Raw genomic sequence first — 13,413 nt, forward strand, 5'->3', positions numbered from 1 at the left:
TGCATTAACCTTTGTCTGTCTCGCTGACATGTGCAACATTGTTTCAATATTGAAATTTGATCTCCAGCTATCGCAAGCCACACCTGGGCCATATTCATTAGGCACCAAACAGAACAAAACGGACTACGGGCTCGATTCAATAGCACGATTGAAATGTAAAGGTAATTTTTAATTGAGCTGACATATGCAGCATTTACAGGGAACGCAGTCTCTGTGAACACCTTTAAATTTCAATCGTGCTATACCGCAGATCTTCCTCGATATGGTTTGAATCAAGCCCTACAACAGGGAGGGACCACCTGAAGATGTTCAATAGGAACCCTCCCCCCCCAAAAAGAAAATTGTTGGGTTGCAAAATGTTGATACATTGTGCCCAACTAAATATGACAGAATAGGATTGTGTTTACAGAGCTGGCTGAGATAAAAGCGACACTTCACCGGAATAAAACATTTACCTCATAATGGACGTTGTCCCTGTTAGCATGCTCCAGATAACGCACGTCCTATCAATGACCTCAGACTTCAAACAAGCTATTTTAGCAATGTATGGTGCGTTCAAGAGAACTATGAACTTGGGTGGGGGGGGCTCTAGGATGATGCCAGAGTTCCCGACTTGTAATTTGAGTTGGATAACCATTCAAAACCATTGGAGATGGTTATTCCAAGTACCCAGTTGTCTTGAAAGCACCAGTAATTCCTTAAACACAGAGGATAGGCTTACGGTCATTTCTCAAGTGGTGAACAGGTTCCCAGCCCCAGAAGGTTTTTGACAGGGAGTCAAAACATTTTCATAATATTCAGTGATATGGAAATTGTACTTTTTTCAGCTCTTTTTGACTTTTATGTACATCTGACGCATTTGATGTCATCCATCAAGACATATTTGGAGACTTGTGAATGAGAAACCTTTTATTTTAGATTTATATGGAGAAACAACTGATAACCATTGGAGGTCATGAAGCGAAGCTAGAGCACCCAACCAAAGAACTACACAGATATTTTAGTCAGGAGAAAATATCGACATTGACTACAGAAGAGGTGTAATACAGAGGTAATACATATATATATTTTTAAACAAATACACAACATATATTCTTTACATTGGATTACATTTACAGAACTGAAATACGAACAACAGACTTTAATGAAAGCCATATACCAGTGAAATATGATCTGCCCTTAATCTTTAAAGATAAAATTTGTATGTATTTTATACAGAAAATAGACTTTCTCAACTAGTATGAAGTTGAAACGAGGTAGTGAATGAACATTATAGATTATTTTAGGCAGTTTGTGGTGCGTAGACCAGGAAATGAGGAAAGTCAAAGACTGAGTGACAACCTTCCTCATTTCCTATTCATTATGAAACGTGGTAGTGCAAATTCTCTCCGGTAGATTACGTTCAAACACAGTTTTTACCTAAAAAAAACAAACAAAAAAAAAACAAAACATTTGAAGCGACTGGTTAATTCTCACAGCAATATACAAAAGACCAAAGCCTAGACCATTACAAAATATTTAAAAATAAAATAATAAGCACTATAATTGGATAATAAGTGCCACTGTAAATGTAACTGCTCAAATACTTATGTTCTCTCTGCTTTGGTCACTCTGTTGTACTATACAAAATATACTCCAGTCTCTCTTCCCCTCCCAATATCCTGATTTTCTAATTTCCTAAAACACAGTGCTTTCATAGTCTTTCCCATTGATTTATATAATTTATAGTTACTTACAAGTCAGACATGTTTTAACACTGTCTAAGTACATATGCAATACATCCATCTTTGTCAATCACAAACCAACAAACAGAAAAATAAAATAATGACCGTCTTACTCATCCAATGTACAAAAATATTGAGTAGAATTATTCATATCAAAGAGGATCAAACTGATATTGAAAATATTGTATTTTTGAAAAGAAACCCATTTTCTAAAGCATCGATAGTTAAGTTGTCCTGAATTTGAACCCAATTTTTATGGCTCTTGGTCTCCCTTTCTCAAGGCTTTAAGTCTAGCATTTTTTTTTTTTTAAGATAGGAATATACAGGTATGTAAAAATGTTCTGTCAAAAGTTGTCATGAAACATGTTATAATCAACAAACCGCTTCACTTTCATGAGATATGTTATGCTACTGTATGTACATCTATGGCAATGCAGTGATCATTAGGATGTGATCAAGCTGGTTTGTCCAAGGCAGAACTGAGACAAAGTCCTCAGGAGCACCAGGGGATCCGTCTCACATGGTCATTCCATCACCCTGACTGAGAAGAATGGTTGAGCTAGTCAGCCTACATGGCTAACATTTTGTGTTTGTTAACTAACCTGGCCTAATGATTATGAAGGAACTTTGAATGAAACACAATACTAATGCCTTGTAGCAATGTTCCTGCACTTGCACTCCACAAGTCATTTTACTTGTATGTCCTTGGTTTTCACATGGCATAAGCTGGTGTGTGTGGTGAGTACATCAAAGGAGATAATTACTTCTACACTATATATACAAACGTATGTGGACACCCCTTGAAATTAGTGGCTATTTCAGCCACACCCGTTGCGGGCAGGTGTATAAAATCGAGCACACAGCCATGCAATCTCCATAGACAAACATCGGCAGTAGAATGGCCTTAGTGAAGAGCTCAGTGACTTTCACCGTGGCACCACCATAGGATGCCACCTTTCCGACAAGTCAGTTCGTCAAATTTCTGCCCTGCTAGAGCTGCCCATGTTAAGTGCTGTTATTGTGAAGTGGAAACGTCTAGGAGCAACAACAGCTCAGCCGCAAAGTGGTAGGCCACACAAGCTCACAGAACGGGACCGCCAAGTGCTGAAGTCCTGGGCTGCAACACTCTCACTACAGTTCCTAGCTGCCTCTGGAAGCAACGTCAGCACAAGATCTTGTGAATAACAATCATTAATTCTATTCCCCGTTAGCTGGTGTAGTTACATTTTCTTTGCAATATTCCTTTCACAAATTAGCACTCTGAAGTATAGAATAATACAGTGCCTTGCAAAAGTACTCATCCCCCTTGGCATTTGTCCTATTTTGTTGCATTACAACCTGTAACTTAAATTGATTTTTATTTGGATTTCATCTAATGGACATACACAAAATAGTCAAAATTGGTGAACTGAAATTAAAATAAATAAAAACAGAAAAGTGGTGTGTGCATATGTATTCACCCCTTTGCTAGGAAGCCCCTAAATAAGATCTGGTGCAACCAATTACCTTCAGAAGTCACATAATTAGTTAGATAAAGTCCACCTGTGTGCAATCTAAGTGTCACATGATCTGAGTAGATATACACCAGTTCTGAAAGGCCCCAGACTCTGCCACTCCACTAAGCAAGGGGCACCACCAAGCACCATGAAGACCAAGGAGCTCTCCAAACAGGTCAGGGACAAAGTTACAGATCAGATCAGGGTTGGGTTATAGGGTTGGGTTATAAAAAAATATCAGAAACTTTCAACATCCCACAGAGCACCATTAAATCCATTATTAAAAAATTGAAATAATATGACACCACAACAAACCTGCCAAGAGAGGGCCACCCACCAAAACTCATGGACCAGGCAATGAGGGCATTAATCAGAGGCAACAAAGAGCAAAGATAACCCTGAAGGAGCTGGAAAGTTCCACAGCGGAGATTGGAGTATCTGTCCATAGGACCACTTTAAGCCATATACTCCACAGAGCTGGGCTTTACGGAAGAGTGGCCAGTAAAAAGCCATTGCTTAAAGAAGAAAAATAAGCAAAAACGTTTGGTGTTTGCAAAAGGCATATGGGAGACTCCCCAAACATATGGAAGAAGGTACTCTGGTCAGATGAGACTAAAATTGAGCTTTTTGGCCATCAAGGAAAATGCTATGTCTGGTGCAAACCCAACACCTCACATCATTCTGAGAACACCATTCTGTGGGGATGTTTTTCATCAGCAGGGACTGGGAAATTGGTCAGAATTGAAGGAATGGTGCTAAATACAGGGAAATTCTTGAAGGAAACCTGTTTCAGTCTTCCAGAGATTTGAGACCGGGAGGGAGGTTCACCTTCCAGCAGGACAATGACCCTAAGCATACTGCTAAAGCAACACTCAAGTGGTTTAATGGAAAACATTTACATTTCTTGGAATGGCCTAGTCAAAGCCCAGACCTCAATCTAATTGAGAATCTGTGGTATGAGTTAAAGATTGCTGTAAACCAGCAGAAGTCATCCAACTAGAAGGAGCTGGAGCAGTTTTGCCTTGAAGAATGGGAAAAATCCCAGTGGCTAGATGTGCCAAGCTTAGAGAGACATACCCCCAGAGACTGGGGTATGACTGGGGACTGTAATTGCTGCAAAAGGTGGCTCTACAAAGTATTGATTTTGGGGGGGTGAATAGTTATGCACACTCAAGTTTTCAGTTTTTTTGTTGTATTTCTTGTTTGCTTCACAATACAAAATATTTTGGATCTTCAAAGTGGTAGGCATGTTGTGTAAATCAAATGATACAATCCCCCCCAAAATCTATTTTAATTCCCGGTTGTATGGCAACAAAATAGGAAAAATGCCAAGGGGGTGAAAACTTTCGCGAACCACTGTAACGATGTTATGTCAACTAATGTGAAAGCCCCGCTAAATACATTCTGTGTAACAATTACACAGTTCTGCTGTTTTTCCATTTCATATTTTGAATAAAAATTGAGAAATTGCAGTTTGGCACTAGAATAATACATACAGGTGACTTTTAAACCATCATGATGATGCAAAATGCAATATCATGATGATGATGATGTGGCAAGTGACACGTTGCTTCTTGAAAATCCTACATCTTGAAAACTTGACTGGTGACAAATTTGACTGGTGACATTTTTGGACTGTTTCAACAGTAGACCAATGAAAAAAATATCACTTGAGTGGATTTTTCTTTTAAGCATGGGCAATTTAACAATTTGTTTGCAACTCCCAGAGAATAGTGACTGTGCGTATGCTCTCTAAAATTCAGCTTGACGGATCATATAAAAAATAGATACATACGTTTTAATATCATATGAACAAACAAACGTGTTCAGGCCGTTTCCTTTTTGCGCTCTCTCACTCACACATACACACCAATCATATGATCATTAGCCAATTCTGCAAACTCCCATCCCATCTCCCTAGCCCAATGCTGCCATTTTCATTTAACTCGCAAATCATGGATGGTTTTAAGATGGAGTCTTGCTTTTATCATGAAGACATGATTTATCATGAAGTTGATCTGATCTTTTTTTTTCTTACTGTTGAATTATGATATACTACTGGGTTTCCCAAACTCGGTCCTGGGGTCCCCCCTGGGTGCACATTTCGTTTTTTTGCTCTTGCACTACACCGCTGATTGGAATAGTCAAAGCTTCATGATGAGTTGGTTATTTGAACCAGCTGTGTATTCCTAGGGCAAAAAACTAAACTTGGGCCCATTACTGACTTTGGGGAACCCTGATATACTGTCTGTGACATACGCTCAGACATGGGCAGGAACCTTCTATTCAACCTAATGTTTGAGCATAACAACTGCTGAAAGGTTGCAGAGAATGGAATTGAACATATTGTTGGTTTTATTATTTACTGTACACTTCACTTCTGGGGATCATTTAACTGCAGGGATCATTTAACTACACATTTTAGAAAATAAACATGGCTGCTTAGAAAGAGAACAGACACAAATACATACAAAGGTGTTTATATTAAATTCCTATGCAAAATACTTGCATTTGACAGTTTGAGAAAAATGGCTATGGAAAGCTTGTAAAGCTAAAAAAAAAGGCACGTTTTCCCTTTTCTGATATTCTTGCGTAAACGTTTCAGCGGTCTGTGCATGCATTAAATCAATAGAAAATATTCCTTTCTCTTTTTGTTGTTAAAATTTGATTCCTCCAATCTCACAATGATCAAGTCTTTTGAAGGGATTCACGGTCTAAACGCGATTCCAGAAGAGTTGAATCCTTGTTTCATCCAGAAGGGTCAGTTAGTTTGTTGCCATGTCACTCATGGTCAGTGTCAATCTTGCACTCCTGTTCTCTCTCTTTTTCACATTCTCTATCCACCCAAGTCCTCTGGGAACCGATTTGAGTGCACACTCTCACTACATTAATCCGTACTGGTAGGGGACCTGGTGGGACGTCTGCAGGGAAAACAGGTGGGTCTGGCTGGCGAGAGGGGAGGCTGGGGTTTTAAGGCATTGTGTCATGGTTTAAGGCATGATGAAACAGAAGCGGCTTGACACTCCCATCTTTGAATTTTGGTATCTGGTTGCTGATGATCTCGGCCAGCATCTCAGGGAACTCCACACTAAGGGATTTATTCACAAAAGTGTAGAAGCATATCTGCAGGAGGCCCCCCACCATCTGTGGAAACAACCAGGTATTTTTTTTAGAGGTCTTTCACTAAGAGCACAATGGCAACAACAGAGCAACATGCCAGGGTGCGTAGCTACAGTTTGGTACAGCACACACTATGTCAAACCACTCATTGATGCCATGATGAACAACTTTGATATTGATAGCATAGCTGGAAAATTAAGCTTGTAATACATTCTAACGGTCTCATCTCTAACTCAAGAGGTTCACAAATACACACACACACAAAAAAACAGTCTTGCTTCCTCTTAATACATATTGGATCTCTAACAGGTATTCAAGTCACACTCTTCCAGACTTGACTCCCTGATATAAGGTACTCGAACCAAGAGGAAACAGGTTGATTTATTGGTATGCTGACAAGTAGAAGAGGTGATGAGTATGCATGTACGCTCATTCATTTAATTTTTCTTTGTGTTTATTAAGCCAGGATAGTCCTGGGTTCCATAACTACCTGGAAAACGTCGGCAAGTGTTACTGAGTGTTGCTGAATGCTGTTGTGTGGCTGTGGGAGCAGGTGGGCTCAAACTCACCTCCTGCATGGAGTCCAGTAACTTAGTGAGTTGGTAGAACCTCTGCCAGTTCTGGCTGGAGTTCTCTTCCCGCTTGACGATGGCCTTCCCCAGCTCCTTGATGTAGGTCATGCGGATCTCATCAAACACAGCCTGGCTCTTCAATCCATCCTTTGGTACTGTGGGGGGGGGAACAAGCAAGGGAGGGGTTCAAGCAGACATAACATTTTACTCATCGTGCATGATTTGTTTTAGTAGGCAATGTACGTCAATATAGTCCTCACGTCTCCGTCGTTAAAAAAAGGCATAATAAAGAGTTTCGGATGTCAAGGACGCAACCTCACTCAGTCAACCAATATTCACACAATAGAAACTCGGACATTCAGTTAGGTTAGGCCAGGAAGGAGTCTTTCAGTTTTTACCCAGAGAGTCTCCCAGTCTGAAAACTGCTCGTACTCCTGCCACTAACGTCTCGCCACTACAGTCTCATACAAACCACCCTCTGTCCCATCACAACCACACTTAGGTATATGGAAAATATGCAAAACCACAGGTAACAATGGGTTTTATGAGGCCCCATTCTTCCCTGATGAGAGCCAGATGAAGGATCTACCCTGGACTGAAGGGTTCTGGGATCTTGGACTTGGGCCCAGGCAAAACTGCACTCAATGGACAGGAGATTATGCAAAACAACACAGGAGGTAAAAGGTAAAATACTCTCCAATTGACTTATCAGATGAGAGATACAAACTGGCTTTCCCCTGTATACTTTTCTGGTTTCGATGTAGCTAGTGATGTCTTTTTTCAAACATGAAAGAGAAGGATTTTATGCCTCCAGTCTAGAATAACTGACAAATGACTATTTACAAACGGTGCAACGGATCACAAAACTCACGGTTCGGAGTCACGTATCGGATAATTTTTCGGATCAGCCCCCCACCCCCAAAAAGTGAGACAAATATAACTTTGCTTTCTATTTATTACTTAAAGAACACTTAAAGCAATAAACTTTTCAATGTTTAAATAAAATATTAAAATAAAATATTCAATGCGCAATTGTTAAATTAAAGTGCAATATGAGGCATGATACCTTTGAACAATAGTGAATGAAATCCTTGTTTTCAGAGGTAGAATCATGGACACAGACATTGCAGTTCCAGTGCTCAACAGGGTTGTAACCGTTTTGAGGGGTTTGAGCGCCTGGAGGACCTCCTCTGCCACTTTCACGTCATCATCAGACAAGGTGACGATCTCTTCATTTTTTTTTCACGGTGTTGTCTGTCTGCTGCTTTTCAGGGTGTTGTCTGCCTGCTGCTCAAGATAGTGCTCCAACATGTCATCTTGTTGTGACATCGTGTATGAGCTTGTGGGTCTGTAGCTGTAGCATTTCTTGCTTGGTCTTAGAAAAATAAACCACCTTCCTAATCCTCCCAAGGAGGTGGTCCATCTGGTTCACTGAGATTCCCCATCGGGATGCTAAATTGATCACACGTGCAAAGCAAGCTACCTGTGGCACCAGTCCAGCTTCTATCACTGCACTTACTTGGTTCTTGTCATTATCTGTGGTGGTTGGGATATTGCTATTGGGCCTCTCTAGCTTCCACTCTGCTCCTAGCAGTACCTGCGCCAGATTTGTGCCTGTAGCACCGGACTTCGCATCTGCCACTTCTCTGTGGTGTAGTGAGCAGTCACAGTCACGTAGCTTTCCGTTGCCCTGGAGGTCCACCCGTCTGTGGTGAGGGCAACAGAGGATGCCCTGGATAATTATTTGACAATTTTGATATTTTCCTTTTCATAAAGATCGGCACGATCTTCATACTGAAGTGGGTGCGCGAGGGGATTTCGTAGCATGGCTCAAGCACTTTCACCATATTTTTAAACCCTTTGTTTTCCACAACAGAGTATGGCCTCATGTCTGCAGTGATAAACATCCCAATAGATTTGGTGATGGCATTAACCTGGTCTGATTCTGCAGCAAAGGGCTGCTTAAATGACATGGTGAGAAGTTATTGTCTCTTGGCTGAGTTGGCTCCAGTCACTGACACACCAGAGTGATGACGCTTTAAATGTGTGGCCTGCTCAATGTATTTCCATGATCATACGGCTTTGTTGTGACACTATGCCTATACACCGTAATGGTGTTGTCCACCCCCCTTCTTTCGTCATCATATTTGACGGGGAAGCCAAAATGCTCCCATACATGAGACTTAAATGAAGCGGGAGGCTTTTCCAGTTCTTCAGCTCCTCCGCTAGCCATGTCTGTCACTGCTCTTTTGTCTTCTTTGCTTTTTGCAATGCGAGCTTCCAGGATAGATTCGTTGGGATTCAACATGCCCCGTTCACGTGAACAGTACACACAACTTACGGCTTCAGAGTAAAACACAGCACGCATCCGTCTTTATATTTTCACTGCATCGGCAGTAAAACTGTATTTCACACACTGATGGTTAAACTTTGCAATTGATCCGCGGTTCATGGATCAACTCCGGTCCGTTACACCACTACTATTTACAATACTAACAGGAGAGAGGACTGTATGTAGGTCTATAATAGCAGGCAATACGTCTACATCGATCAAAAGTGGTCGCCTGGCGTATTCCTTTTACCTTTCTAGTTGGAATTCTGTTGATAACATTATCGATGAGCCAATCAAAATAAAACACTTGAAAACGTGTACATTCTGTCCTGGTTGGAAATAAAATCAAGGAAGATTGCTCACTGGTTTAAAAAAAAAACACAGCTCTGCATGTAAATGTAATTTTCATTTCCTTAGGAAGCAATCAAAACACACTAAGTGTGTGCGCTTTCCAAAACCACTCATTTTGAGTAATTTGAAAGGCATAAAATCGTTTTTTCCCCAGTCAACAATGTTGCAATAAATAGTATCTTCTGCTTAAATATGGTTTTGTAATGGCTTGTCACGCTGGGAGTTTTTTCCCCCTCCTGAGGCCTCATTTGTACAAAGCTCATTCAAAAGCTTCAGTTTGTCTGGTTTCCCTCCTCTTTCTCTTTTCTCCACTTATTTTTGAACACATCTGAGAAGTCAGGAAAGTGTGTTCTGCTTTTCCCCAGCAAACTGCACCGGAGGGCCATAATGAATAAGTGTTTTAATCTATGGATTCATTTATGTTATTTAAGATTTGAAATGTAAATATGTTATACCTGTGCTGAGCAGCAGCAGGACTTTCATACACAGGTACTCGTCGTAGGACACCTGCAACCTCACAAACTCAGTGGAGATCTTCAGCATCTGCTCACACTGGTCGGTCATATAGGGCAGCTTCATCCTCTCACTGAGACACACACACACACAAAGTGACAGTTATAATCAGACCAACACCCCGTTTCACTCTCTGCAATTCACATAGTGTATAATGACAGTGACAGTTATGCCTATAATACTGATGAAGATACAGAGTGTTGTGAACCTGGGCTAAGAAATCAGCCCTAATAGAATGTACAGGATTTCCCCACCCAAGTCTACACCCCACTTGGATTTATTCCCATTTTATTGCGTTACGAAGTGGGATTAAAATGGATTTGTCATTTTTTGTCAATGATCTACAAAAAATACACTAATGTCAAAGTGGAATACCATTTGTACTTTTTTTTTTTATTAAATGAAGAATAAAACACTAATAGAACTTGATTAGGTAAGTGTTCACCCCTCTAACAGTCAATACATGTTAGAAACACCTTTGTCTTCTTGGGAAAAGAGCTTTCTCTGTACACCTGTATGGTGCAATATTTTCTCAATATTCTTTTCAAAATTCTTCAAGCTGTCAAGTTGTTGGGATTCATGGCTAGACAGCAATCTTCTATTCTTATCATAGATTTTCAAGCAGATTTAAGTCAAAACTGTAACTTGTCCACTCAGGAAGATTCACTGTCTTCTCGGTAAGCAACTTAACTCTAGATCTGGCTTTTGTGTTTAATGTTATTATCCTGCTGAAAGGTGAATTCCTTTCCCAGTGTCTGGTGTAAAGCAAACTGAAGCAGGTTTTCCTTTAGAATTTTGCCTGCGCTTAGCTCCATCTGGTTTCTTTTCATCCTGAAAAACTCCCCAGTCTTTGCCGATGTCAAGCATACCCATACCATGATGCAGCCTCCACCATAATTGAAAATGAGGAGGCAGTTACTCAGTTATGTGTTGTGTTTTCCCTAAACATAAGGCTTTGCATTTAGGCCAAAAAGTGTATTCCTTTGACATGTTTTTTGTTTGTTGTTGCAGTATTACTGTAGTGTCTTGTTGTTTGGAATATTTGTATTCTATATATTTGTATTCTTTCCACTCTGTAATTTACGTCATTGATCCATCCTCAGTTTTCTCCCATCACGGCCATTGAACTCTGTAGCTGGTTTAAAAATCACCAATACTTGACTGAGGGACTTACAGATGTTATATGTATGGGGGAAAGAGGAAGGGTAGTCATTCAAAAATCATGTCACACAGTGTGTGTCCATATAACTTATGTGATTTGTTAACACAAATGTTTACTTCTTAACTATTTTAGGCTGGCCTAATCAAAGGGGGTGAATACTTATGCAATGACTATATTTTAGTTATTTAATTTTTATTCATTTATATTCAGAATGATCTTTTCACTTTGACATGGAGTATTGTGTAGATCAATGGACAAATTTAAAATATATATATATATATATTTCAATCTAACATTGTAATGCAACAAAAGGTGAAAAAAGTTAAAGGGGGTGTAGACTTTTGGTAGACCTACATTTTTAATTCCAGCAATATAGCTTTCCTTCCCTCCCTCCAGAAAGGCACTGCTTGAACTAGCTATCTATAGAAATCCATCCACCAACCAGGCTACCTTTCTCATCTCCAGAGCCCCCAGCCAGCTTCAGCCCTCCCAGGTGTCTCTGATGCTCTGGACTTACTCATTAATAACCAGGTCAGGGGCGAAGCACAGCATACCCCCGTTACACTGCTGGTAGGAGCGCCAGCCCAGGCCGAATGACATGAGGAACAGCCAGGAGCACTGCAGCAGAGTCATCTGATCATCCAGGTGAAGGTTCCGGAACCCTGCACGAACACACAGAGCATTGTTCAGGATTGCAGTGTTGTTAGTGTTGGTCTTTTGAGTAATATAAACTCAGCAAAAAAAAAATCTACGGCCCTTTTTCGGGACCCTGCCTTTCAAAGATAATTCATAAAAATCCAAATAACTTCACAGATCTTCATTGTAAAGGGTTAAACACGGTTTCCCATGCTTGTTCAATGAACCATAAACAATTAATGAACATGCACCTGTGGAACGGTCGTTACATGTGGAACGGTCGTTAACAGCTTACAGACGGTAGGCAATTAAGGTCATAGTTACTCTGAAAAACACCAAAAGAAAGATGCCCAGGGTCCCTGCCCATCTGCTTGGACGTGCCTTAGGCACGCTGAAAGGAGGCATGAGGACTGCAGATGTGGCCAGGGCAATAAATTGCAATGTCCGTACTGTGAGACGCCTAAGACAGCGCTACAGGGAGACAGGTCGGACATCTGATCGTAGTGACGCCTCAAGCACTGAGATGCAGTGCCTTAGACTGCTGCGCCACTCAGGAGCCTGTTAGCCCTGAAAGTGGCCTTTAATTGCAGTTCAATTGTCTCTCACTGTTGACACTTCAAAAGTGGAAGTGTTGAAAGTCTTTTCAGATCATATTTGCTTAACCACTCAGTGGTTATGTAAGATTTCTCCACAAGTCCTTCCCTTCCATGCTAGCTGGCTGCTGGGCGAGACCAAGGCAGAGAGTAAATACTTAGGGGCGATTACCAAACCATGTGCCTTCTTTCTCATGATTAGGGGCTGGGTGTCAACTCAATCCCATTCCATGATCGATAAAATAGAAAATCATGAGATGAATTGAAAATATTATAATTCATTTGAAAGTCACTGGATTGACTTGATTTAGACCTAGTTCATTTCCTGAATTCACCTGAGTTGAAACGGAATGGACCAAGCCTAGCCCATTATGGTTAGTCAAATTAGTGCTACAATGGTCCCTGCTGTCTATGGTCAGTGTTACTGGAGGTGTACCAGGTGGTCTTACCTGGTAGGGACTTGGCCCACTTGACAGCTGAAACGACCTGCTGTCCGCCCAACCTGTTGAGGGTGGTCATAAGGCGGGTGGAGGTGTCGGGGATGGTGCTGTCGTAGCCAGAGTAAATGGCCTCTGGCTCAATGGCTTTAAGCAGGGACAGCATGGTGGGCACCAGCTGGGGCATGGACTTTGGGATCAGGGTGCAGGCCCTTTCATCAGGTGCGGGAGCGTTTGTCTCTGTTGTGGCCTGCTGACCTTTAAATCGGATCAGCTTCTTGTTTTTCCTTGCTGCAAAGACCGAGAAGAGAGAGCGAGAGAATAGAGAGAAGAAAGCGCTAATCAGTCATTTTCTCTGTTAACCCATAACACTCTAAGCCCTGTCTAAGCCAGAGGAGGGTGGTGGGGGGGTTCTACTAAGCTATATGAAATTGTTTTAAGAAGGTCATACCAAGGATCATTTAGCGATTTGATATA

General features: G+C 41.0%; 1 protein-coding gene across 3 annotated transcripts in view; it reads right to left on the minus strand.

Moving 5' to 3' along the window:
* Window positions 1–894: 894 nt before the first annotated feature.
* Window positions 895–13,413, minus strand: part of LOC139420814 (glucocorticoid receptor-like) — an 89,506-nt gene continuing 76,987 nt past the window's right edge. The window contains exons 6-10 of one of the 3 annotated variants that reach the window (XM_071171108.1): window positions 12,949–13,227; window positions 11,788–11,932; window positions 10,051–10,181; window positions 6,910–7,067; window positions 895–6,364 (exon numbers count right to left, since the gene is read on the minus strand). In XM_071171108.1, coding sequence (XP_071027209.1) covers window positions 6,191–6,364; window positions 6,910–7,067; window positions 10,051–10,181; window positions 11,788–11,932; window positions 12,949–13,227 — 887 coding nt within the window. In that variant the 3' untranslated portion in view covers window positions 895–6,190. The remainder of the gene's footprint in view (window positions 6,365–6,909; window positions 7,068–10,050; window positions 10,182–11,787; window positions 11,933–12,948; window positions 13,228–13,413) is intronic. The other 2 variants (XM_071171109.1, XM_071171110.1) reach the window with 2 other exon arrangements.

Source organism: Oncorhynchus clarkii, chromosome 12 (assembly GCF_045791955.1).
Source record: "Oncorhynchus clarkii lewisi isolate Uvic-CL-2024 chromosome 12, UVic_Ocla_1.0, whole genome shotgun sequence".
Lineage (NCBI taxonomy): Eukaryota > Metazoa > Chordata > Actinopteri > Salmoniformes > Salmonidae > Oncorhynchus > Oncorhynchus clarkii.